Source organism: Globicephala melas, chromosome 1, assembly GCF_963455315.2.
Source record: "Globicephala melas chromosome 1, mGloMel1.2, whole genome shotgun sequence".
NCBI classification, from domain to species: domain Eukaryota; kingdom Metazoa; phylum Chordata; class Mammalia; order Artiodactyla; family Delphinidae; genus Globicephala; species Globicephala melas.
The window spans coordinates 79554112-79581227 of NC_083314.1; the positions used below are offsets into that span (position 1 = coordinate 79554112).

A 27116-nucleotide genomic window follows, 5' to 3' on the forward strand; every position below is an offset into this window, starting at 1 on the left:
TGGCAATCATGGCTTCTCACTTTTCTCTCCTGTTAAAGTGGAAAACACGCACCAATTTTTGCTGGAGAATGTGGGTTCAGTCCCAGCTCTTCCACTTGTTATGTTCTGCAACCTCAGCTAGTCACTTCAGGTCTCCATCATGTCTCTGTTTCTTTTTCTCTTTTTTGGCCGTGCCATGCGGCATGCGGGATCTTCCCTGACCAGAGATCGAATCTGTGCCCCCTGCATTGGGTTTGCAGAGTCTTAACCATTGGATCGCCAGGAAAGTCCCTCTGTTTTCTTTACCTGAAAAAAAAAAAAAAAAAGGGAATATTGGGAGAAGATAAACTGTGTGTGGGGGGGTGGTGGTGGGGAGGGGGAATCCTGGGGCACCTGAGAATAGACTTCCTGGGAGGATTAAATGAGGTAATATGTGTGATGGCACTTGGCAGAGAAAAGTGCCTTGTAAATTAGGGTTGCCGGATTTAGTAAATACAGCACATAATTTGTTAGTATTAAGTATGACCCATATATTTCGTAGGATATACTATACTAATAAATTATTTGCTGTTTGTCTGAAATTGTAATTTAACTGAGCATCCTATATTTTACCTGGCAACCTGAAAAATGGGATGCAGTTTCAGCATGGTGATTAAAAGCAAAGGTTCTGAAGCCAGATTCCTTAGACTTAGAATTCTGGTCAGCTGTGTGACCTTGGCAACCACCTTAACCTTTCTGTGCTCAGTTTCCTCCTTGTCAAAATGGAGATAATAACAGTGTTTATATTATAGGCTATAGTGAGAATTAAATAAATTAATACATGTAAAGCACTTTAGAAGAGAGCTGGGCACAGAATGGTAAGTACACATGTCAAAATGTTAACTAATATGTAATAATTAATATTGTTATGTTATTTTATAACGATAACTGTTATTAGCATCTCCCTAAGAATTCCAACCTTGGCTCTCTTCTGTAACTTCTTTCTTGCCAATCCCCAATCTGGCCACAAGAGGCCATCGAAACCCACTGAGAGAGAGCCTCGAGACCCCTGGCGGCCACTTGAGGTCTCTGAGGCTCTGGCTCCAGCCACAGATATCCAGGGGCTCTCTTGGCCCACTTGTTGGGCTCCAGCCACAGATATCCAGGGGCTCTCTTGGCCCACAGTCTCCCGAGGACATCAGGTTCCTAGGTGAACTTGGTGGGCAGGCAGAGTCGGGGAAGAGCCTCAGGTAGACATCTACGCAAGCAACCCTACTGAGACAGACCTCAGGACACATGCAGGAGACTTCTAGCCTGGGTTACCCTAGTACAGCGGCTCCACAGCCAGGGTCCCTGTGCCTTTGGTTTTCTGTACCCTTCAGAATCTTTTTTGGGCACGCGTTCCAAGCAGGCTTAGGGGGAAATGAAGGGTGAGAGAGGGCTCCTGTTTCCCCAGTCCAAACCTCTGCAAGGTACTGCTGGCTGACCTGCAAGGCTGAATCCTGAATTTGGAGGCAGAAGAGTGGTCCTGGTTGCCTAGGAGTGTGTGTGTGATGTGTTTACAAATGCTCGCCTGAAGCTGGTGGAATCTCACTCCTTTTGTCCCTGGGTTTTGTTTTGTTCAACTCCAGGGCCAGATTGAGGTTGTTTTCAGATTTACTAAATCACCCTCCAACCCCATGCTCTAAATTTTAGAATTTCAGAGTTGGAGGAGATCTTAGCGATGACCTGGTCTACCACCCTCTTGTTACTGACTCAAGGAGGCTGAGTGACTTCCAGAGGCCGTAGTGTTAGAACCAGAATCCAGGTCTCCTAACTTCTCAGTGTTTTCCTCATCACTCAGATGAGGGTGTCGACTGAAAAAAAACACACAACGTAAAAGTTGAGAATTACGTTTTATTTGGCAGATAATACTGAGGACTTAAGCCTGGGACGCAGTCTCTCAGACAGCTCTGAGGGACTGCTCTGAAGAGGTGAGGGAAGAGCAGGATATATAGGAGTTTTATAACAAGAACCAGGCAGTCAGGATATCAAAAGAAGGACTTCCCTGGTGGCACAGTGGTTAAGAATCCGCCTGCCAATGCAGGGGACATGGGTTCAAGTCCTGGTCTGGGAAGATCCCACATGCCGCGGAGCAACTAAGCCCGTGCGCCACAACTACTGAGCCTGCACTCTAGAGCCCGCGAGCCACAGCTACTGAGCCCACGTGCCACAACTACTGAAGCCCACGTGCCTAGAGCCTGCGCTCTGCAACGAGAAGCCACCGCAACGAGAAGCCTGCGCACCGCAACGAAGACCCAACGCAGACAAATAAATAAATAATTAATTAAATTTATAAAAAAGAAAGAATATCAAAAGATTACTGTTCATTAAAGAAAATAAGACATGTCAAGTTAACGAATTCAGTGCTTTTCTATGTATGGAAAGATGCAAAAGTCTAGGCTCACTGAAATCATTCCTTTGATATGTATCTCAGCTATCTGGGGCCAGTATCCTGTGTTTTCCCATCCTGAGTCTCCTCAGGGTGCATTGTTGGGGATGTGTGTGTGGCTGCGGTGGCTGATAGCTTGATGGTGGGCATCCCATTTCCGTCCTGAGTTCTCTCAGGATTCACTGTCAGGGGAGCTGTAATGTGATGCCTTTTCTTTTTTAAAAAATATTTATTTATTTATTTGGCTGTGTCGGGTCTTAGTTGAGGCATGCGGGATCTTCGTTGCGGTAGGTGGGATCCAGTTCCCTGGCCAGGGATTGAACCCAGGCCGCCTGCATTGGGAGCTCAGAGTCTTAGCCACTGGACCACCAGCGAAGTCCCTGTAATATGATGTCTTGCTGGCTGCAACATCCTTTGTTTACTGATATGGCAGGCAACATTTTTTCATTCACAAGGGCATAGCTGACTTGGGGTCCCTCTTAGTGGAATGCAGGAGGATAAGCAGTAACATACAGAGTCTTAGCTGTTGACTCATGAAAACTTGTTCAACTCTAAGTCCATATTGCTTTTCTGCAAATACTTTGCATTGCATGGTTTCAGAATACATAGAAACTCCTCCTGGCCATATTTCCTCTTGCTATAAAACTTTTTCTCCCCAGAATTCCTGGCACCTCAATCCCTCTGCTCACGTACTAGCCAAGCTCTACTCTTTTATCCAAATAGGTTTCTGTGTTGCACAAGCCAGCCTGACCTGGGAAGACCAAGATCCACTTTCCACAACTGGGGTCCATGTCTTTGCCTGTCCCAGATACCTAAATCCCAGGCCAAAGGCCTAGTTGTGTCCTCAGCCTCACCTCCGGACACCTCAGCAGCCCATACAGAGGAAGTGAGTCACAACAAGGCGGGCAGCTTGGGGCACTGTGGGCGTGGCCATGCCAGCCCAGGGTGGTGGGGGATGGGTCACAGTGATCAAAATCTCTTGGTCCAAAACAGGCAGAGAGAGAGAGAGAGAGAGAGTGTGTGTGTGTTTCTAAACTGGTAGCATCATTCTAATGCTGCCTGAGGCCCAGTTTCCCTTTCTCCATCCACCTTCTCCTTTGTCTCCTGGGGGAGGGGTACACCCTCTTATCTTTATTTTTCAGGCCTTGTCTATTCAGCTTCTGCCCCAAACTTCCCCTCCCACTGCTATCTTAAAAGAAAGTTAACTGGTCTTCAGTTCTCTGAGGAATCATTTAAAAAGTCTGGTGAGGACTTGGGAAAGTCTAGGAAAACTGCCCGAGAAAAGGGTTCAGAAACTAAAGGAGGGGAGCCAAGTAGGACAGAGATGGGGAGGGAGAAGAGGGGTACCCAAAGTTTAGCTGGGGCCCAAAGAGGAGACACTGGAACCCTGCTGGAAAAGGGAATCTGGGGAGGGCACTCAAGACAGACAGAGGGGACTTAGGACTTGGAAGGCAGAGGAAGGGGGAGAAACAAAGGGGTAGAAAGATATGATATGCTAATAAAGTTCAGCCTGGGGCAAAGAAATTAAGGGCTGGAGGGGTTGCTGGGAACTGGAAAATCAGGCAAGTCTGGGGCTAAAAAAAGGCTGGAGAGTCCCCTGGGTACCGGTTCAGGGGGTGAGGGGCCAGGGGCCAGGGGGTGGACCAAGTCTCATTTCCCCAGTGTAGGCCTGGGCCAGGGGTCCCACTGCAAAGAGCAAAGGAAAAGTTTGTAAGTCAGTCAGCCTCTGCCTCTCTACCTCTCCAGATAGCGTCTTAAGTGAGGGCCAAGCTCTCAAACTGGATTAGTGGGAGGTCACATTCTTTCCTAAGAGAACTGTCAAAGCACCTGAACTTGTCTAGATAAACCATGAAACAAGCTACTGTCAGAGGTTCTAACGGTGACAGTATAAAAACGCCATTTCATTAAGGTAAAAAATTAAGTTACCTCTACTAGGCGGGCTCTCTCTCTAAATAAACCCTCAAACACATCTTAGTCACACTCTGTCCTCATTAGGAATCAAGGCCAGTTTTCTAGGATAAACATGTTGCCTCTTCCTGAAACATCAATTTTACCAGTCCAAGGGAAAAACATTTTAAAATATGAACTTGAATACGGATAAACGTGGTCTAGATTTAAAACTCAAATACATTTTACACAACAAAAGTTGGGGTTTGGCTCCTTCAGAGTCTGCTACTGTAGGTTATGTGTGCCACTGGGGGTAGGTTTTACAGCACTTGGGTGGAAACGCTGTGAGTTTTAAGGCAGGTCTTGGGTGGGGGACGCCCTAGGGGTCGCAGGCTCTGCGCTGGGAAGGGCAGCCGAATCTCGAGGGTCCGCTGCCTGAGTCGGCCCTGGAGGTGCTCGGCCTCGGCGCGCGGCACTTGGGATGGACTCGCAGAGGCTGCGCCGGCCGGGAGCCGGGGAGCCACCCTCCCTCCGCTGCCCAGTGGGTCTGGAGGGGGTAAGTGTGGCAATTGGTCGGGCAAAGAGAACTGGGGGCCGCAGCCGGGCGGAGGTCGAGGACCTCAGTTGGGGGCGGGCGGAGTGGTGCAGGGGCCCGACCGCTCCGCGCCCCGATCCCCGGGGACCTCGCGGGTCTGTCCCAGGGTGCCCGGGACTACAGCGCACCTCTAACGGAGAGACTGGGAGAGTCCCCACACTGCCAGCCCTCATCGGGGACTTCTCCCCCAGTGCGGTGATTCTACTTGGCTAGGCCGCCGGCCGGGCGCCGCGAGGGCTCGGGTCCTCGCCTCGGTCTCCGCCGCTCGCCCCGGGCCGCGGGCCGGGAAGGGGGCGGTGGCAGGCGGCGGTGTCTGGGCGCGGCTGCCCCGCGCCGAGGCCCCGGCCCCGCCGCCCGCCCTCCTTTCCCTTTTCGTCGCCGGGCCGCAGGCCCACGCCCAGTCTCCCGGCTCCTGTGTTGCTCGCGGCCTTTCTTTCCCGGGTTGCCTGGGCTCGGTCTCAGCTCGGCTGGGCTCGGCGGGCGGCAGGAGGAGGAGGGAGAGGGAGGGAGCGGGCAGGCGGGCGGGCGGAAGGGGGAGGAGGGAGGGAGCTGGCAGGCGGTCGGGAGGGCAGGCGGGCGGAAGGGGGAGGAGAGGAGTGAGCGGAGCCAGTTCGGAGGGGGCCCGGAGCTCGGACGAGAGGAGAGACGGAGCAGCGGCTCCCGGCCCGGCCAGCTCCGCGACGCCGCTGCCGCCGCCGCCGAGTGAGTCGGGACGGCCTCCCGGGAGCCCGAGGCGCCGCGCGCAGGGGTGGGGCGGGACGCGGCGCGGAAAAGTTGGGAGAACTGGGGTCCCGTGAGGACGCGGCTCCACGGACAGGGCCGGCGGGGAAGGCAGCGGGCCGAGGAGGGGAGAGGGGCCCGGGCGCGGGGCGCCGCAGCTGGCTCGGGGCCTCTGCCGGGTGCGCTCATGGCGGCGGGCCTGGGGGAGGGCGGGCCGGAGCGCCTCGCGGGAGCGGCCGGGCCCCCAGCGCCGTCCGAGGGCAGGCTGGCCGTGCGCCTGGGCGTCCCTGGGCGCGCCGCCCCAAGCCCGGAGGAGCCTTCCTGGGCAACAGGTAGGGACCGGGAGGTGGGGACGCGGGGCTGCTCGCGGACAGCTGAGCCCCAGGCGCCCCTTTGTCGGGGAGTAGGCAGCTCCGGTGACCACTTGCATGAGAGCCCCCTGCCCGGCTGCGGGCCCGCGTCGTGGCCCCTGGCCTGGAGGGTCCCGTGGCTATAGAGTGGGAGGAGAGTGGAGGGTCTTGCTTTTTCTTACCGGTTCACTGTGCCCACTCCGGGAGGGAGGTCAGAGCGTCCATGTGCTTAACGGGAAACAGGAAGGTGCGGCTCTAAGTGTCTATCCCGGCCCCCCAAGGCTAAGGCTCTTGTACCGTTATGGGGTGTGTGGGGCTGCGGTCGGGGGGAGCTTCTGGTGAAACGGGTTTTCTGGGCCTCCCCTCCTGGCTAATTTTTGGCCCGGAGGCTCTCTGGAGAGTAGGTTAATTGCATGTGTGTGATTATAGTCTTTGGCCTCAGCTTAGGGGTTCACTTCCCAAGCCAGGTTCTTGGCATCAAAATCTGGTCTGTCACCTGAGTAGACAGGTCCAGGAAGCAGGGGGTTCTGAGGATCCTGAGCAATGGATTGAGCCCCTCTTTCCAGAGAATTGAATCAGGGAAGGCTTCCAGCAGGTGATCACTCCCTCCCACATCTGTGTTGGAAGGGTTGCTGTCCCGTACCAGAGTCGAGGTGACTGGGCCCCATGTGGGTGGCCGACAGTGCTTGTGATGGGACTCCTAAGGGTAAGGACTTGTCTGCAGCCTCCTCCCACTGGGCCTGGCCCTAACCATACAGCGACCTGCACACCCTCTGTTCTGAAGAGAGAGAGTTCCTTGTCTGCTGTGATGCCCCACAATCCACTCCCTTCACTGGGGCCTCTGGCCAGCTTTCCCCCTGGGAAGGAGGGCTTCCACTTTCCCCTGTCACTGGCCACAGGCTGGCTGATCCTTTACTGTGCCTTCTGCACACACCCCCTCCTGCCCCCCATCTTCCTCTTCCGCCTGCCCATGGGGGCTGTAGTCTCATGCAGTATTCGGGTGTGTTGGGGCCTCTGGTGGGGCAGCTCAGAAAAATGAAAATTTTGGGACCTATACTGCAGCCTGGAGCAATGACACACTTCTTCTTGGCTTCATCCATTGCTCGCTGCCTTCTAGTTCATGACCTGCTGTTGCTCCCTGAAAAAGTTTTCAACAAGGAGGACTATTCAGGTCCTCTTCCACTTCTTTTTTGTAGTCCCTCAGGCTTCAGTGGAAGCTGGGAGTCTGTGGGACCCTCTCTTTGTCACTCTCTCTTCCCTTACTTACTGATCCTGTTATATTTTCCTTAATTATTCCTCCAAACTGAGAGCTGCTGGGACCGTTATCCCATTGAGTCTGTGAGATCTCTTCGTCCCAGACTCAAACTTCTGCCCTCCTAGCCAGCTGGGTCTACAAGCCCCCATGGTGACTTTCTGCCCCTTTTCGTCCATCGGTGAGGGTCTGGGACAGGTCAGTCAGAGTTGGGGCAAAAGTTGGGGGCTGGGCGGAGCCCTGTTCATGTTGCTGGTAATCCAGTGCCCACGAAATCCCCGCTCTGCTGGCCCCTCTCCAGCCTGTGCCTCAGAAAGTGGTGTCTGGGTCTCTGGGTGAGGATGTGTGTCTGTGAGAGAGAGAGAGACAGACAGACACACACACACACACACACACACACACACACTATTGTCTTGTCATGTGTGTGGGGGAGTAAATTCTATAAGTGGAAAAATATTTATAGGTGTGATTTTCTCCACCAGGAGATTAAGTAACGTGACCCAGAAAAGCAGGGTTGTCTCCCTATCCTGAGGGAACATCCCCTTTTCTTGACCCAGCTTTTTGTTTGTGGGATCCCTTTACTTGGCTGGGTGTGCCAGGGATGCCACTGGGAGCAGACTGATTGGTTCTGTGGGGAAGTGTAAATGAGGCCGGCTGGGAGCCCCTGTTGTCCTCCCTTCCCCGTCACATGGAGTCAGAAGTCCTGACCCTGCTGAATCTGGTGCCTCTCCCTGCTGGGCTAGGCCCTGGGGGGTGACGGGCAGGGCTGGGGCAGTTGCTCCTCTGCTAATGGAAGTACTGGGTGGCAAGGGAGGGCTATGGTCACAGAAAGCCTGAAACCCAGGTGTGAGAGAGCCCTAGTTCAGAATCTGCCTCTCTGGACTCCTGACACATCATGCTCTCCTGCTCACACCATCTTCCACTCTCCCTGCTTGGAGCAGGAAGGGGACAGGTGCTGTCTTGTCCTGGGGTTGAGATCTTGTCCAGGCGCTTGCCCTTGACCTCTCTCTGACCCTCTGCCTACTCCCCCAGCTCCTCATCTTCTTTGTCAGGATCAGACTGGCATAAGACATTCCTGGACCCCAGGAATCAGGGAGAGGGGCTCCACTCATACCCTCCAGGACCCCAGCCAGCCCTCTGAATCTTTAATCCTCACAATATCTGTGACAAGAGAAACTTCCCTGCCGGTTTCCACTGACCGGAAGCCGGGTCAGGGATGGGACCCAATTTCTAGGCCTGACAGTGCCCTTGGCTTTAAACCTCAATGGAGGAGAAGTTGGGCTCCAAGAGGTATAGCAGTGAGGTGACTGGGTCAGGTCTATTTCCTCACCTCCAATCAAGCTAAGCAAAAAAGTTGGACAGGAAGAGCCAGAGGTGTGCCACCACATCTAGGCATTCTGCCTTGTCCCTTCTCTACTAAATTTTCTACAACTTCTCTCCAGGAAAAAAGTGTGTGTGTGTGCGCCTGGTTGTGTGGGGAGAGTTCTACTGTGGATAATTGTGTTTTAATATTGTTTAGTTCAAAAGGCTTCCATCTCTTTTAACTAATTAAGTATTTCTTCTGGCTGAGGTGGAAGGGGAAGTGGCAGTACCCTCAGGAACTGAGGCCTGGAGAGTGTGTGTGTGTGTGTGTGTGTGTGTGTGTGTGTGTGTGTGTGTGTGTGTGTGTTTTGCTGGGGGCGGGTGGAGCTGAAGCTCCTTTACTGACAGTGCTGACCTCTGAGAGAGCAGTGACCAGGAGTGGGGACAAGAGGGTAAAGTCCTTGAGCTGGAATACAGACCCGTGACAGGCTGAGAGGGATTTCGCAAGTGCTTCTGTGGTGGGTGGGGGCGGAGCCGTCGGAGGAGCAGCCCAGCACAGCTGTGATACGATCAGCCTTCAGCTGTAGAGCGGCACCATTTGGTCTCCAGTTCACAGCGGAGAACAATCTCCCAACTCTCTTTCCTCCCTGGCTGGGAGGGGACTACCTTCCTTCTGTGTCAGCTTTTAGTCTCAAGGCCAGCCTGGATACCACCCACCGAGCCTCCCTCCTGGGAGAACGAGGGGTCGGGAGCCTGGCAGATTTGCCCTTGTCATCCTTCTGGGTTCACTGCTCAGTCCCAGGACTGCCAGGTGTTGTGTGGTCCCAGCATCACTGTCTCTTAAGGATCATCTTGCTGCTTCTCTCAACTCCAAGCAGCTGCTGTCCCCGCTTGGGCCCCAGATCATTCCCTTCCTCATTCAGGTATTCAAGTAGTCACTAACACCCTGTAGATCCTTTCTCTTTCAGTGGAGGAAAGGGGGGAGGCGGGGGAAAGCAGCAGCTCTTTCCTAGCTGAGGGTATTTGTGATGGGTGTTCCCCACGCAGACTAGTACTTTATTTTCTAGATGAGCCTTAATAAGAAATAGCTCCTAATTCTACCAGATGTCTTAGTCTGCTGTCTCGACTCTCTGTCCCCCAATCCCTGACTCCCTGAAGCCTTGTCTTCATTTTGTTTCTGAGGATAGGCTTCAGATAGGGTTCTTCTGCCTTATGTTTAGGAACTGGATGGCCTGGCATGGGGTATTAATCTTGTGTGCAATATTGTGATGTCCATTGGTTGTCCTGGAGCTCAGCATTCTTTGGGAGCATAATTTTGCTTTACTCAGGCCTCTTAATTTTCCCTAGGACCTGCTGCCTCAGTGGCTTAGAGGGAAGGAGGAGGAAGGGTTTGCCCCAACCCTGCAATCCTTTCTTGGGCTTCCCTGGCAAGGAAGCTTCCAGTTATGGGTTGCTTGGGGGCACTAGGGGGAGGCTGGAGAGTGCGGGGAAGGGAGGATGCCTCTCACTTTAGTTAAGATTGTTGGCTACAGCTTCTAGGGCCAGATCCTGCCTGTCCTCCACTTGAGGATAGCAAAATGATGGAGAGACCCCAAGATTCTTAAGTCTAGGGAATCAGGACTTCTACGGGGTGTTAGCATCACCTTTGGTTGATGTGCATAGTAAATGTTAGAGCTGGAAAGCCACCATATTTCAGATGGGGAAACTGATTTGTCCCCATGGCCAGGACCAAAACCCAGGGCTTGAGTCTCTGCCCCTGCTCTTTCTGTTAACACTGTGAAATTTTTCATCTGTCTCTTCTTACACTGCTGCCTGCTTTGATGCCCTCTACCTTCCCCTTCCTCACTCAGGATGCTCCAGACCTTATATGACTACTTCTGGTGGGAACGGCTGTGGCTCCCTGTGAACTTAACCTGGGCTGATCTAGAAGACCGAGATGGACGTGTCTACGCCAAAGCCTCAGACCTCTATATCACACTACCCCTGGCCTTGCTCTTCCTCATCATTCGATACTTCTTTGAGCTGTGAGCATACCAACATACCCCTATGCCTTCCCTGGCTGCCAGCCACAGTTTCTTGTACTTCAAGTTTGTCTCTTGCTGTTTAATTGGTCCTGGACCCTGGTGTTCTCACCACCCAGGTCCCTGCCTACTGTGTGCCCCCTACTGAAGGCAGCATTGTCTTTCTGAGGGCTCAGCACCCCCAGGCTCTTTCCTTCAATGGTTATTTGTTCTCACCCTCCACCCGCCTGGTCGCTAGTGAACACAGGCAGCTTTGTCAGCTATGGGCAGCCCAAGGCAGCCAGAGAGGGGGTTGCCGGGAAACTGAGGCCCAGGATAAAGTTGTCTGAGCTTGCAGCCCTGCCCCGCCAGCCCCCTAGCTTAGGGGCTACCAGGAGACTGAGGTGCTTCAAGAGAGCCAGACGGTCCTCACTCATATCCCTTCCCCAGTTACGTGGCTACACCACTGGCTGCCCTCCTGAATGTAAAAGAGAAAACTCGGCTGCGGGCACCTCTCAACCCCACTTTGGAGCATTTCTACCTGACCAGTGGCAAGCAGCCCAAACAGGTATGAGCTGCAGACCCTGTTCTGGGAGTTAAGAGTTCTGGTGGGGAGTGAGGAGGAGATAGGGTTGGAATGCCAGCTCTGGTGGCGGAAGAGATGGGAAAGCAGTGGGGCCAACTTGGGTCATTACTGGCAGAGGGTGGGGTGCTGCTGAGTTCTGAAGCGGAGTGTAATGGGCTTCTTCACTACACTCAGGCAGAGGTAGAGCTTCTGTCACGGCAGAGCGGGCTCTCTGGCCGCCAGGTAGAGCGCTGGTTCCGCCGCCGCCGCAACCAGGACCGGCCCAGTCTCCTCAAGAAGTTCCGAGAAGCAAGGTAGGGGAGGTTGGAACGATAGAAACTGGACAGCAGAGGAAGGTCTGATGTATTTTGGTGGGAGGGGTGGGTCATAGCTGTATGCAGGGAGATTATACCCAGCTGAGGAGGGAAATTCGGTTATTAATATCCGTGAGAGGCTATCTGGAGGGAGGTACTTGGGGGTTGGTTGGAGGGCTGTGCCGTTCTCCCACCCCACTCTCCTAGCTATTTCTGCTTCCTCTTCCAGCTGGAGATTCACGTTTTACCTGATTGCTTTCATTGCCGGCATGGCTGTCATTGTAGACGTGAGTGGGGATTACTGGGAGGTGGGAGTAGATTCTCTGGCAAGGTGGGATGAGGCCACAGAATTTGGGTCCCTTCTCCTTTAACCTCTCACCATCTCTCTGCAGAAACCCTGGTTCTATGACATGAGGAAAGTTTGGGAGGGATATCCCATACAGGTACGAGATGGGTCCTGATTCCTTACATGAGGTGATTAAGAGAACCAGCGTAGGATAGGATTAGGACATACACATTCTTGTGAAGAGATGATCTCGGAATATGTGACAGAAAGGACTGGAGTCATGGTGCTAAACATAACCTCATGTTCTGGGAGGGCTGGGTTTGGAGAGGTGAGACCCTTGAGTCCAGTTGCTCTGGGGTCCCTTACCTTCCTCTTTTCTTTCCCCTCTCCCAGAGCGTCATCCCTTCCCAGTACTGGTACTACATGATTGAACTGTCTTTCTACTGGTCCCTGCTCTTCAGCATTGCTTCTGATGTCAAGCGAAAGGTGGGTCAAGGGGCTGTGCCATTAAGCCTAGGAGCCAAAATGAAGCCCTGGGATGAATAGCCTCCCCTGTGACTTCTGGGTGCTTTGGATGGAGTTGTGGGATAAGTGGAATTAAAGGTGAGGGGGAGGAAGAATGGAGGCTAGGGACCAGGAAAAGGTCCTCTGGAGGCTGCATCTTTTCTACAGGATTTCAAGGAACAGATCATCCACCACGTGGCCACCATCATCCTCATTAGCTTCTCCTGGTTTGCCGGTTACGTCCGAGCAGGGACTCTTATCATGGCTCTGCATGACTCTTCTGACTACCTGCTGGAGGTCAGGATTTCTGGGCATTTCTTCAAGCCTAGAGACCCTGGTGCAGGTTCTTCTGTCCCTCTATCCATTTTCGGTGGGGTGGTGGTGGTGGGGTAGTTGTGGTGGGGGGTGGATGTTCCTGGGATCAAGGAGCTGGGGGCACAGAGCCAGTGTGGTAACTGGGGCGTACATAGGAACGTATACAGGAGAGTAGGGAGCTCATGATGGATGGGGGCTATCTACACAGTCAGCCAAGATGTTTAACTATGCGGGATGGAAAAACACCTGCAACAACATCTTCATCGTCTTCGCCATTGTCTTCATCATCACCCGCCTGGTCATCCTGCCCTTCTGGTGAGTAGGAGGCGACACTATACTCCTGTTTTCAAGAAATCAGGAGTCTCCCTGCTCCGCACCCACATTTTCAGTCCTCCATCTTAACCCCTTCTTTTCTGTGTTCACAGTTCTTGTCTCTCCCTTTTCATCCCAAGGATCCTGCACTGCACCCTGGTGTACCCACTGGAGCTCTATCCTGCCTTCTTTGGCTATTACTTCTTCAATTTCATGATGGGAGTGCTACAGCTGCTGCATATCTTCTGGGCCTATCTCATTTTGCGCATGGCCCACAAGTTCATAACTGGAAAGGTGAAGCTTCTGTCCCCATTGTGTAGGCCCTACTCCCCTCAACTCTAGTACTGCCCAAATTCCCTTCCCATATCAGCAACCCTCTAAAAACTACTGGGGGGCCCTGGGTGTAGCTGGAAAAAGCCTACGGAGAGAGGCAGTCCTTAGGGGTTTGTAACCCTTCTCATCCCTTTCCACAGCTGGTAGAAGATGAACGCAGTGACCGGGAAGAAACAGAGAGCTCAGAGGGGGAGGAGGCTGCAGCTGGGGGAGGAGCAAAGAGCCGGCCCCTAGCCAACGGCCACCCCATCCTCAATAACAACCATCGTAAGAATGACTGAACCGTTGTCCCTGCTGCCCCTCAGATTAATGCATAAAGCCAAGGAACTATCCCACTCTCCCCACAGGGTCGCTTGAAGCTCTGGGGAGAAAGGAGAAAGCGAGAGGACGGTGTTCTTCTCTGTGTCCCCACCCCTGCTGCTTTTTCACCCAGTTGCCTTTAAACCAAATTCTAACCAGCCTATCCCCAGGGAAGGGGAGGTTGGTTATATCCTTGTCAGAGCGGGGGATGGTCTTATTTTCCTCTCTACTTTCCAAGTTGTCCTTTCTATTGCTTTCGAGACCTTTCCTCAGCTCCGGGGGTGGGGGTCACAACTCACATTCCTTATTCTTCAGAATCTGGCCCTAGCTCTCTGCCTTTGACTCCCGGACCTCCAGAGCCAGGGTCGTGCCTTACTGTCCCACCCGTGGGCCTTATTCTGCCAAAGTTGGACCAAGGCTCACCTTTCTAATCTAACTTGGACCAGAAACCAAAGCTGAGCTTTTAACTTTTTCCCTCCTAAGATACAAATGAATTGAGTGTAGGAGGGTGCACATGACCCTTATCCTACCTCTGCCAAAAAGTGGGGGCCACAATGGGGACTGCTCAGACAGTCTTTTGTTATTTCTCTGCCAGCTGTCCCTGTAGTCACAGGTCCAAGATCTTACTGCCTCCTTTCTCTGGCCTCTTTCCCTAGGCTAGCTGGTTTGGAGTAGAATGGCAACTAGTTCTAATTTTTATTTATTAAACATTGGGGGTTTTGGTTTTAAAGCCAGAATTACAGCTAGCGCCTGGCGTTTCAGCAGAGGGACCACTTCAGACCAAAACGTACTGTTAATGGTTTTTTTAATTAAAATATATTAAAGATTAAGTAAAACACGGCAACAAGTGTTTGAGACTCTTAAGAACTGAGAAGAGGGATCAACTAAATAAACTAAGGTAGTCTTCCTCATGCCTTCCTCATGGTTACATAACATTTAAAAATTTCAGATGGCAAGTAAGAAAAAGCAAAAGTAGAGAAAGGTCAAGATTAATGACAGCTGCCCACTGGGAAGGATGGGGGAAAACAGCTCTCTCATCAAAAGACCCCGAATTGGGAGTTGAGGGAGAGAAATCAAATCACAATCTTAGTTTTAACATCTTGTTAAAAGACTTTCAAGAAACAATACAAACCAGGGATAATAAAATACACAGCCCTCATTCTAGGAATAAAGTCTGTTAGAAGCATGAACACCTGAACAAATGTAGGATGGGAGGGGTGAGCAACAGGAGGACTGAAGGGATGTCAGGCCTAGGTTAGAGTGGTGACCTCTCCCACCTCTATGCCTCAGGAGGTGGGGGAGGGGCCCTGCCTGCTAGCACCACAGTGGAAGGGATCTCCTGATCCAGAACCCCCATTTCTATCTACTAGGAGCTGGGGGAGTAGCCAGACTAGAGACCTGGGGGTCAGAATTCAACAGTCAGGAAGACCCAGTTCCTGAGGAAAGGGCAGTTCAGGAAGGGTTCGGAAGGTTAGGAAGAAGGCTGTCCTCTAAAGAAGACGCCCTCTGCATTCGATGGCCCCACAGCAGCAAAGCAGCTCCTTGCCCTCCACGCTGCCCACCTCGTAGTTGTAGTCCCAGGTGAGTTCTGTCCCAGCCCGGATTCTCCTGAAGAGGAAGAAAAGGAAGGAGTGTGGTGAAACGGCAGATAACCCAGGCACCTGGGGTGACTGAGCATGCAGGTGGCGCCGGATCACAGATGGAGGAGCGACCCTTCAAATTTCTGTAGTCCTTGCCCCTCCCCAACCATCCCCTTTCCTGACTCCCTCTTACTTGCTGGCAAAGAAGGCCACCCATGGGAAGCGAAGATCATGAGTATCCACGAAGACATTCTGGACAAACAGGTTGGGGCTGCAGCTGTGCTATAGGGTTAAGGACAGATTCAAATAAGAACTAAGGAAACAGAATCTGGCTTTGTGGGGTGAGTGAGAGTTGGATGAAAACAATGCCATTTGATCCTCCCCATCACAACAGAGAAGTTTTGAAAGATCCTTTGAGATCAAGAATTTATAACAAGAAAAGGTGGGTTTACATAGTTGTGTTAAAAGTACTAGAAATGTGAGGACCATGGGATAATCAGCACATACAGGTGAGGGAAAGGGGTCTCACATTGAGGTAGCGGCCCAGGTTGCCTTCAAGCTTGGCATCGATGATGTAGCAAGACTCCTCCCCATCGTAGAATTGGCGTGTGTTCTTTCGAACAGGTGCACTCTCTCCCTTTTCCACGGATGCCATGTTGGTTGATTTAATGGCAATCCCATGGGTTGATTTAAGAGCAAAACCCCGGGTTGATTTTACTGCCACTTGGCGCTTCATTGGACCTGGACAGGAAGAATGGGGTTAGGCCTGTCCTACCTCATGACTGGATATTCTACTTCCATTTTTATCCCACCCAGGGCAGCTCAGGAATACCAATAAGCTGGGACTCTGAGGCAAAGAGCCTAGGTGGCATTTTTTTCAAGCAGGATTAGATCTGCTGGATAAAGGGGCTGAGGGAAAAGAGTAGGGAACTGGGAAGAAGAGAGGGAAGGGATGTGTCAAACATTGATATTAACAGTTTAGCTGGGAGTCAGGGACCCCTCCCAGAGATGCTTCAACCCTCAGGATCTGAATTTTCCCTCCAACTGGTTCTTTCCTACTACCCCCCAAATTCTTCCAGACTACCAGACATGTTCTTCTTGTCCTCAAAGTCATCCCCTTCAGAGCCAGAGGAGATGGTCTGGATATCATCACTGTCAACGGCTGTGGCTGAAGTCTGACCAGCAGTGGGCTTTCGGCTGGTCCCGCTTTCCCCCTCACTTTCTGTGCTGCTGGACAGTGTCAGGATGTCCTGGGGAAGCGGAAGGGTGAAAAGAAGGAATAAGGGTAAATGGAGAGGGCCCTTTTGAATCCCTGCTTTTACCTATGGTTACACAGGAAGGAGCTCAGACTATAGCAAGATTAGATGCTGGGTGAAGGAAAATGAGGCAGGAAGTCAAGGCCAGAGAAATAAGATATGTAACAGTAATTATGGTGACAGACTTGATGAGGTGAGAATGTTCCTTTACTCAGACTATGAATAAAACAGAAAGCTGGGTAAGGTGCAGCTTGAGAAAGGTCACTTACGTCAGGGTTTGACTGAGCAGAGGCCATGAGTCGTCGGCTCTGATGCATGCTAGTCTTACTTGGTGGGCGGCGAAGTCCTTCAGTCTTCACGGGAGAAGGATTGTAACCATAATTTCGAGAGCTTTCAGTAACTCTGATGGGAGAGGAAGACATGAGAGGGGTCAGGTTACTGGATGTTTCTTAGGCTACTTCTGTAGGCTTTAGAGAAGGTAGACTTGGAAAAAGGTCAAAGAGAGAGGCACTCACACTGACATCTTGTTCCGGTCATCAGGGTCCTGGAAGAGAGCAAGTGAAGGGTTAAATGTTTTCATGGTCCTGGATAACAAATCCAACGATTACAGACTTCACCTCAAATGACCTCCAAAGACATTAGCCAGTAACAGGTACACTATCTAAAGTGGAGTGTGTGTGAAGAAATTCCTCTGCAAGTTAAGAGTAACAATCATTCTCATCAGGAAGCCCCCCTGGGAGGGGTCTTTAACCCTTCCCAACAATAGGGCATTAAAAAATGTACACGGAAAACACCATGGGCAGAATCTTACGAGGACAAGGGACAGTTCACCACCTGTAATGTGCTAAGTTTCAACATCATTAAAAATACACGTAAGATCAATTCTTGTAAGATCATTCTACTATAATAAAAGAAAGCAATGATGTAGATAACTTGAAACAGCAATTAAAAAAAATTACTTATAAACCCTTCACTTTGGAATAAATCAGATACTTTCCCCCCAGCAGGCTGACTTTAAAATAATTTGGTTCTTTAAACCAACACTAGGAATGTATTAGGGGTAGGTTAATCAGATTTGCCACAGAAATATCCATCAAGTAAATAATCTGTATGTGAAGACTCATGAGGGAATTCCCTGGCAGTCCAGTGGTTAGAATTCCACGCTTCCACTGCAGGGGGCACAGGTTTGATATCTGGTCAGGGAACTAAGATCCCACAAGCTGCGTGGCACGGCCAAAAAAAAAAAAAAAAAAAAAAAGACTCATGGTGAGACCACATTGTTTGTTACCACAAAAAAGTTATACAAAAGCCACAATTCTCAAGAGTTTCCTGCCACTGCTTACCTCTTTCTTGGGCTGCTTGATGTCACCCTCATCCTTGAAGCCCAGCCCTGAGGTGGAAGCCTTCTCAGCCTCCCCTCTGCCTCCCCCAGCGTGACCTTCCCCACCTTCACTAGTTTTGAAGGATGAACGGCTATCAGAGTCAGCAAAGCCACCTTCACTGACACTATTGCAGCTCAACCACGAGGCCACTTTGTTCTTGGGTGTCTCTTCAGAGGAAGGTGGATTGCAGCCACCTACAGGGATCGATGGAGGGACAGGAACACGTGGGGGCCCAAGGTCTGGGGGGCGAGAGTCCTTGGAAGGCATCTCAGACAATCCATTCTCCTTCTGGCCCCGGGTCTGCCGCCGGGTAGCATAGCTGCGCCACACCGAGCTGGTGCTGAAGTCCTCATCCTTACAGAAGTTATCATCTGAGCTATCGTCATTGGACTCTTCGGGGTCCTCTGTACCGCTGTTGCCATCTTCCTGGTCCTTCAAGTCTACACCACTGCTGTCAGAGGAACAGGGGACATCACTCTCATATCCTTCCTTGAAGTTCTCCACGCTCTCGATATGGTCCAGATTGGCAAAATATTCATCACCCATTTCCAGGCCCTCCTTGTCGGCAAAGTCATCTGTCAGGATTTTGCCTGGGAATGAAGAGAAAGGCCTTCCAGGGTTATGAGGTGCTTTTAGAAAGAATAAAGTTCATTCCATCAATATCCAGCCCACCAGCAAAGAGAGTCAAATCGCCTCCATTATGGTGTCTCATTTCTCTTTGATGATACCTCCTTCTTCGCGTCTTAACTATGAGAATAAGCGGAACTTACTATAGTTTTAAATCTTGCCCTTTCTGCCATCCCATTCTTCCCCTTTACTTTGTTTACCAAAAGAGAGTTCTTCAGTTATGCTAAATCTCTGGGTGGAGTGGAGTGATGGGGGAAAAAATGAAACACTGGACTCTACTATCATGTCTCTCTGCTGAAACATCATGTCCACAATTTCATCCCTTTTTTTTTTTAAACATCTTTATTGGAGTATAATTGCTTTACAATGGTGTGTTAGTTTCTGCTTTATAACAAAGTGAATCAGTTATACATATACATATGTTCCCATATCTCTTCCCTCTTGTGTCTCCCTCCCTCCCGCCCTCCCTATCCCACTCCTTCATCCCTTTTTGTTCTCGTCCTCCTGAAGCACTTCTGTCCCTTCTTGATCCACCCAGACAGGCACATCACTCATGTTCTTTATAGAAGAAAATTCTGGCTTCCCCTATCCCCCAGTTCACATGTTAAGCATTCTTAAGTTCAACTTGTCTATGATTCAATGTCCCACCGTGTCCTAACCCCAGAAAGCAACCCTTTCATTTCATCACCAACCTGCATAGATACAGACAAAAGAGCCTTTGGCAATGTCATCCAAGCAGCGGATACCCCAGCCCTTGTTCTGGGTCTTGAAGAGCTGCAGTCGAACCTGCAGTCCATGCTGCACCAACCGGTTTGTGCACATGTTTGGGTCACAATTGCAGCGTTTGTTACACTCATAAACTCTGGGAGGAGGTCACAATAAAATCAATCATAACATGATCACTAGAGCATCCATTACATACACAGAACTTTTATAATTTTTAAGGTGTCATCATTTATCAGGTAATGATCTAAATGAGCAGATTTACTGAACTGTCTATGCTCTTTGATTCACTTGGGAATATAGCCCAAAGAAATAACTCAGAAGGGGGAAAAGTGACTGATACAGATATTTATAGCACTACAGATAGTAACAGTGAATAACAGAATGCCTAATGACTGGAGAAAAGCTAAGCAAACTATGAGGTGAATATGGATTCAGAGACATTAAAATAAGTCAATTTGTAGAAATAGATACATAAAATAAAGATACTTAAGGGACTTCCCTGGTGGTCCAGTGGTTAAGAATCCGCCTTACAATGCAGGGGATGCGGGTTCGATCCCTGTTTAGGGAACTAAGATCCCACATGCTGCGGGGCAACTAAGCCTGCGCGCCACAACTACTGAGCTCGCGCACCTCAACTAGAGCTCGTGTGCCACCAACTACAGAGCCCACGCACCCTGGAGCCTGTGTGCCACAACTAGAGAAAGAAAAAAACCCTGCACGCCACAACTAGAGAGAAGTCCATGTGCTGCTACAAAGAGCCCATGTGCTGCAACTAAGACCCGACACAGCCAAAAATAAGTAAATCTTAAAAAAAAAAGGAAACGAAGCATCTTTGTTAGGTCCCTTAAAACCCCACCGGGGTTGGGAAAGTATTAGTGCTCATATACTCTGTTTACAGCTGATAAAACAGGATCAGCTTGGAAGCAACAAGGCCAGAATTTGATCTCAGGTCTAATCACCAACACATGAGATTTTCAGAGTAGCTATACTGAGTATCATTCAACAAAATTTGAATGGTTACTATGTGCCATGCACTGGGTAAATTAGCTGCTGGTGATACAATGGTGAGCAAGACAGACAAGGTTCCTGCCCTCATGGAGATTACCTTCTAACGGAAAAGAGAACAAAAACAAGTCAACAAATAAAGTTGTCACAGATACTAAAGGACACTCTCTCAATGAGAGAATGAAGGGAGTGAAAATGACCTAGTTTTAGAGTGACCAGGAAAGGTCTCTCTGAGGAGATGAGATTAAAGCTGAGAGCTCAAGGTTAAAGAAGATAATCATGCAAACAACAGTGGAAGGATGCCAAGAAGAGGGCACAGTACGTACAAAGCCTCTTGAGGTAGGCTGGCAACACTGGGTGAACTGGATCCAGGCACTGAAGAATATCAGTGTGGTTGGAACAGTTTTGGAAGTAGAGAGATAGGAAGGAGCCAGATAGTACATTGTCTTGTGATCCAAGATTAAGAGTTAGAATAATATCCAAAGTGCAGTGGAAAGCTTTTAAAGAGTTTTAAGCAGGGGAGTGACATATTTGTGGTTATTTGAAAATATTCTTATGAAACATTTCAAACATGTAAAAAAGATATAATGAACAGGCACCTACTACTCAGCATTATCAAATCTAAATGTTGTTACAAGATTCAATTTTTTTTGTTTATAATTAAAACATAAATGATACAATGCAGCTAAAGCTAACAGGTGTCTTTTCCTTTGCTTAGTTTTCAATATGCACTCAGCTCAAATTTATGTCCTGATTTCCCCAGTAGTCTCAATCTCCTCTGAAGATACTCAAAACCATCAGGTTTTCTATCAAACCCCCTTTCCCAAAAGTCTCTCCTGCAGCCAAATCTGACCTGCTCTGACACTGGCTGTTCTCTACATCTGGTGCACAGCTGTCAGCCTGGAAGCCCCCTTGACTTCACTATCATGTGGGATTCCCCTCACTACTCTTTTGAGCTGGAGCCTCTGTTTCCTGGATCAGTATATGCCTTCTTCTCTCTTGTCTTTTCCCCCCCATTTTAGTAAACATTTCCAGTAATTTTCTGAGAGGGAAAATAATGGAAAATTTTGAGGTGTTTCATGTCTAAAAAATGTCTTTAGGGACTCCCCTGGTGGCGCAGTGGTTAACAATCTGCCTGCCAATGCAGGAGATAGGGTTTGATCCCTGGTCCGGGAAGATCCCACATGCCACGGAGCAACTAAGCCCATGTGCTACAACTACTGAGCCTGCACTCTAGAGCCCACAAGCCACAACTATTGAGCCCGCGTGCCACAACTACTGAAGCCCATGAGCCCTAGAGCCCACGCACCCCAACTACCTAAGCCTACGTGCTCTAGGGCCCACGTGCCACAACTACTAAGCCTGCGTGCTGCAACTATTGAAGCCCGCAAGTGTAGAGCCCACGCTCCGCAACAAGAGAAGCCTGCGCAACACAATGAAGAGCAGCCCCCGCTTGCCACACTAGAGAAAGCCTGTGTGCAGCAACGAAGACCCAACGCAGCCAAAACCAAATAAGTTAAAAAAAAAAAAAAAAGGCTTTAGCCTACTTTAACCAACAACTGATAGTTTTCCTGGGTTTAGAACTCTAGGTTAGAAATAATTTTCCTTAGAATTCTGAACAGATTCCTTAATTGCCATCTAGCTTCCAATGTTATTTTGAGAAGGCCGAAGTCACTTTGAATTCTTTTTTTTTTTTTTTGAATTCTTGTTTCTTTTGTGGTCTCTTTCTCTTCTCTAGAAGGTTTTAGTATTTTCTTTTTGTCCTCAGTGTTCTGTGGACACAATGATCACATTTTATCATCATGTGTTTTAGTGGGGATCTATTTTCATCCGTTATGCTAGGACCTGACTGGCCTTTTCACTTTGGAAATACAGTTCCTTCCATTATGGGAAAGCATCTGAATTACTTCACTGATGATTCTTTCCTTTTTCATCCTCTCTGTTAATTATGTATCTTGAGTATTAGGCTAATTAGTTCACATATTCATATACACCCAGCTTACCACATTATATCCCACTTTTTTCACTGTCCTCCTCTTTCCCTGACCTGTCCTTCTCAATCTCACATGCTGGCTCCACCTCCTCTGCTCAATTTCTAGTTGGATAGCCCAGGACTTACTCTGGGCCCCTTCTCTTTTCTATTATCGATATTCTCTCTAGATGAACTCGTCCAGGCTTTAACTATCACTCCTGAGCTGATGACTCCTAATTCTTTATGCCCAATCCTTACACTTCTCTTCAGAAGTCTCAATGCCCTTTTTTCTTAAAAAAAAAAAAAAAAAAATTAAATAAATTTATTTATTTATTTGGCTGCGTTGGGTCTTCGTTGCTGCACGCAGGCTTTCTCTAGTTGCAGCGAGTGGGGGCTACTCTTTGTTGTGGTGCGCGGGCTTCTCATTGTGGTGGCTTCTCTTGTTGCTGAGCACGGGCTCTAGGCTCACGGGTTTCAGTAGTTGTGGCACATGGGCTCAGTAGTTGTGGCTTGTGGGCTCTAGAGCGCCGGCTCAGTAGTTGTGGCGCATGGGCTTAGTTGCTCTGCGGCATGTGGGATCTTCCTGGAGCAGGGCTCGAACCTGTGTCCCCTGCACTTGCAGCCGGATTCTTAACCACTGTGCCACCAGGGAAGTCCTCAACGCCTTCTTGACATTTCCACTTGGGTTGCCTAACAGGCATCTCAGACTTAACATGGCCAGAACAGAAGCTGACTTTTACTCAGACCTGCAACTCTAGCTCTAGTCTTCCATCTCAGTAAAAAGCACCAGCATCCACTTAGTTGCTCAAGTATAAAATTTAGGACTTGTCCTTGATCTGTTCTTTCCCTCCCATTCCGCAATCTATGAAGTTCTGCAGCTCTACCTGCAAGTGCATCCCCAAGTGTATCCGCTTTCATCTCTACTGCCACCTTCATTCTAGTACAAGCCCCAGCAACCACCACTTCTTACCTATGTTCCTGAAAGTATCTAATTGGTCTACCAAATTCTACTTTTGCTGCCCTAAAGACTTATTTTTCATAGAGAAGTCAGAGTAATCTTTAAAAGGCAGATCACATCATTTGCCTGCTTAAAATTCCCTAACAGCTTCCCATCACATCATGAATTTGACTCTAATTTTTATTCTGATTTACAAAGTCCTATATAATCAGGTCTCCTCTCTGAACACATCTCGCTTGCCAGAGTAAACCACAATCTGTTAGAATAATCGTACAGCTCTGAAATCAAGGTGATCTTTTACTGCAACAGAAAATTGCTAGATACTATTCAATCATTTTATGTATTCATTTCGAGGAAAGCTCAAGGAAGAAACATGGGCTGGGAATTCAGTAACTGAGGCTTAATTGATAAAATGTCTGTTTCAGTTATCCTATTTTTGGCTCCAATTTTTAGAATTCTGATGGTTGTTACAAGCACAGAAAAACAAGAATTCAGTCTCTGAGGTGCTTCACTTTCCCCTGACTACTTACCCTGTGGGAAGACACTCTTCTAGTCTCTTGTACTGGTAGCCAGAGTTAGAGTTGATTTGGCCGCCTGGGGTACAGGCTGTAGCCTGGACAGTTAGCTGATGGCAGGTACACTTGGACCTGTATAAAACAGAAGGGTACAACAGCTACAGCTGTGAGACTTTCTTTAGAGGCAAGAAGTTACTACTGATAAAAGGATGGTGATAGAGCAGTGAAATTTTTCTTCTTGCATACATATAAATGAGAACGTTAAAGACAGAATATGACAGAGTGAGAATAAGATAAAGAGACAGAGAACAAAACAAGTGGCAACCAAAAGCATAATGGAGGGAAGCAAAGGAAAAGGAGAATCAGAGAAACGAACATAAGACACATGCACCCAGGGTTAAGCTATGGGGCCCCAGCCTCTCAGTCTCATAGTTTTCATGGAGGCCTTATGGCAGGAGCTCCAGCTAAGAAGGTAAAGGGAGGTGAGGAAAGGAGGAGTGCAGTATAAGGCAAAGAAGTGGAAAGAAAGACAATCACAACAAAGTTGGAGGCAGGGCCAGCAATTCCTTAACCAACTCACTTGTCCCGGCACCCATCTTTGCAGTCACAGCCAACCAGAAATTCAGCGCCTGTGTTAATGAAAACACCCTTGCCTGGGATTCGTTCCTTGCTGTAGGCCACCTGAGGTGGGGGAGTTGTGTCAATCTCATTGACACAGGACAGAGGAACATCTTCCTTCCCATAGGTGATGTCCAAAATATAGTAAAAAGGCTTATAGGGCTGAAACTTTCGGTCCACAAGAACATATGGATCCAAACAGAACATCTCCAGGAAGAGGAAGTCACAGCCTGTCTCAAAAAGGTAGCGCTCAATCTCTTGCATTGTCCGAAGGCAGAGGCCACAGGGTGTCTTATAGATAACATGAAAGCCCATCTTGCGGTTAACTCGGCGCCGGGCTGTCATCCGCCGGAAGTCATACAGTAGTGGGACTAGGAGAGGGTTCTTGCCCCGATACTGCTCATTTCTCATAGGTCTGACTCGAGACAGACAAGTATAGCTGCAGACATGAGGTAAGTAGAAAAGCTTCTCCATGGGGGCGCGGTAGGAGGGCTCTGCCGGGGCCCGCTCCAGCATGCCATGGAAGGCTGGGGGTGCTGGGGGAGCTGGGGGTGCTGGGGCAGAGGTTGTGGATCCTAAAGGTGATCTGCAAATGAGATGCAAGAATTCAGATGAGAAAGCAATAGCACCTCTCTAGTGTACACTTAGCCCATCAGCTGGCTCAACCACTTCTCTAACCTTTCAAATAGCTGTCCTCTTAAAGCTAAAGATGATACAAGAAAGTCAAATTTCCCCTTGCCTTACTAAACCTGGACAATGACATGCTCTGGTTACTCTTCAGTGACTGATAATATCTCTATTTCAACAGCATATATTTTCCTAAAATTTTTTTTGCCTGCGACTTATGGAAGTAGAGTCCAGTCTTCTACCAATGCTAGTTTTTCCTGCTATGTGTCCTATAAATGCCCTTACTGACTCCCACGATTCAAGGAAAGAGGCTACAGAGTTCCCTTTCTATTGTACCAATGATGACACCATATTCAATAAGCAATCTTAACAAATGACTTTCTGGTGATTGTATTTTTAGAAGCCTAGTTTCTAATTCAATTATTTTTACATTCTGTTTCTGGTAACGTCCAAGTGTAAAGCTTCCTTTTCAAGTTCAAACTTCTCACCATCATAATCTTAACTAGACACCTTGTAGCTAAGGAACCTCCCTATACAGTGACCATTCAGTCCACACTGCCAACACCCCCAAAAGAGAGCCTGAGATTTTCTCACCTATGTGTCTGACTGATCCCAGGTTTCCCACCAGGAGCATTTTCACTGAGTGCAGGCGATGTAGGGGAGGAATGACCAGAGCCCACAGATCCTGGCCGGAAGGATGTGCTTTTTTTGGCTACCTGCTTCCGAGATTGGGCAAGCTGGCTTTCCAAGCTTCTAGGAGATTAGAGATCATATAATAAGGGATACAGAAAATACAATATGAAAGAAACCAGCGAAAAAGAAGGAATAGCACTCACTCACTGTCACCTGCCTGGGGGGACAGAGGTGGACCAGGTGGGGCAGGTGGGGCAGGTGGGGCAGGTGGGGCAGGTGGAGCTGTAGGCTGAGGGGGCTCCACTGGCTTGAACTGGGTTCCAGTACTGGTCAGATCCTGAGTGTACTGGACCACGGGACCTTTGCTCCTCACAGCACCTATAGGAAAAAGGAAATTGACCATTGAGAAGATGAGAACTGTGTCATTTATATTCATGCACACATCTAATCCTCAATTTATATAATCTAAAAAAGCAACAATGGAAACATTTTGACTAAGTGCTAAGACTGTCAGATCTCACTATTTACACCAATGAGTGGGAATACTGGCACAGGCTGACTTTTACTTAAATAACAAGATTTCATCTTCCTGCCTCAGACGATTTACATTAGTAATTATCTCATACTTTGGTAAAATTTTTCAAAAACGCATTCTTTGATCAACTAATGTTGTCAGGAAAAATTAACCAGAAAGTATGCCAGGAATATATAAAAACAAAAACAAAACTGGTTTGGGCTTTAAAAAAACTGACCACAGGTAACACACAAAGCATATAATCTTCACGTGGATAACAGGTAATTACTACCAACAATACCCCTAACCTAAGCCAGTTGTTTCAGATTTTTATGTGTTTTTTAGAACAAATCAGAGCCATAGAATGTGTAGGCAGCATCACAAATCCATCACCACTACTGGAAACAATTCAGGGCACATGTCCTGTTTTCAATGAGTCAGTAGTGTAATCCTGGCAAACAAAGGATATAGCCATTGTACATAAACCCCTTTGCTGGTTTGTCCATTTCTTCCTTCTCCCAGGGTATCTTTCAGGACATACCCATATTTGGACGTGTCCTGAGCTGTCCGCCTTGCTTCTTCTCTAGCGTAGAGGCTGAGGATGTCTTCATGCTGAACATGGGCTCCAGCCGTGTAGAGCCTCGATAGATCCATTCACATCTTTTGTCATCCTGGGGGATTGGGAGGAAGGAACGGTGGCGGGGGGAATGAGTTAAAGGCTAGAATCTACACCGCCGCTTGTGAAGAATATATACTATGTGCCTCCCTTGGGCGCAATCTCCCTGATGAGCCCTGAATTCCCTATCTATTCAATAAGCTTATGTGCCAGGCTCCATGACAGGCATCAGGAATTCAACAACAACAAAAACAAACAAAAAAAACCCCCAAAACAAAAACACATATATTCCTTGTGTGAAAAATTATAAGAGAGATAGATGTTTATACTGAGTATAAGAAGTGTAACAAGGATCATAAGGCCTTAGGATCAAAGGGCTGAAATAGTTCAGAGAAGAAATATAATTCTAAGAAAGGCATGAGACAGAAGAAAAGGATAAGTATAGAAGATCTAAGAGTTAAACTGGGCCTTGAAAGATCATCAAGACCTCGAATTCACTGATCCTTCTTTTTTGTCCCACTATGCTATCAAAGCCCTAACCCTGGCAAACAGAACTAGCCGCCTTCTCTGTACCTACATGCATTGTGGATACTCCTGGAGAAAAACAAAAACAGTGTCATGCAGATTAGTGTCATAATTAAATTCAGGGAATTTATTTTTAAT

The 27116-nt window shown here is 48.8% G+C and overlaps 2 protein-coding genes across 5 annotated transcripts in view; one reads left to right on the top strand and one right to left on the bottom strand.

Moving 5' to 3' along the window:
- Positions 1 to 5438: 5438 nt before the first annotated feature.
- On the top strand, positions 5439 to 14271 carry CERS2 (ceramide synthase 2). Of its 2 annotated transcripts, none has more exons than XM_030846424.2 (11): positions 5439 to 5573; positions 10346 to 10519; positions 10946 to 11063; positions 11256 to 11374; positions 11604 to 11661; positions 11767 to 11817; positions 12054 to 12146; positions 12333 to 12461; positions 12688 to 12794; positions 12932 to 13085; positions 13265 to 14271. In XM_030846424.2, exons 2-11 carry the CDS (start codon positions 10347 to 10349, stop codon positions 13403 to 13405), a joined length of 1143 nt encoding a protein of 380 aa, XP_030702284.1. In that variant the 5' UTR covers positions 5439 to 5573; position 10346; the 3' UTR covers positions 13406 to 14271. The 2 variants fall into 2 exon arrangements, with proteins under 2 accessions (XP_030702284.1, XP_060155772.1); XM_060299789.2 differs by lacking the exon at positions 5439 to 5573 and adding an exon at positions 8953 to 9418.
- Positions 14219 to 27116, bottom strand: part of SETDB1 (SET domain bifurcated histone lysine methyltransferase 1) — a 30589-nt gene continuing 17691 nt past the window's right edge. For 2 of the 3 annotated variants that reach the window (XM_030846415.3, XM_030846414.3), the window contains exons 10-22: positions 26379 to 26508; positions 25527 to 25701; positions 25285 to 25443; positions 24026 to 24649; positions 23461 to 23577; positions 18962 to 19131; positions 17604 to 18232; positions 16776 to 16804; positions 16530 to 16662; positions 16089 to 16254; positions 15534 to 15745; positions 15198 to 15286; positions 14219 to 15032 (exon numbers count right to left, since the gene is read on the bottom strand). In XM_030846415.3, coding sequence (XP_030702275.1) covers positions 14915 to 15032; positions 15198 to 15286; positions 15534 to 15745; positions 16089 to 16254; positions 16530 to 16662; positions 16776 to 16804; positions 17604 to 18232; positions 18962 to 19131; positions 23461 to 23577; positions 24026 to 24649; positions 25285 to 25443; positions 25527 to 25701; positions 26379 to 26508 — 2751 coding nt within the window. In that variant the 3' untranslated portion in view covers positions 14219 to 14914. The remainder of the gene's footprint in view (positions 15033 to 15197; positions 15287 to 15533; positions 15746 to 16088; positions 16255 to 16529; positions 16663 to 16775; positions 16805 to 17603; positions 18233 to 18961; positions 19132 to 23460; positions 23578 to 24025; positions 24650 to 25284; positions 25444 to 25526; positions 25702 to 26378; positions 26509 to 27116) is intronic. The other variant, XM_030846417.3, reaches the window with a different exon arrangement.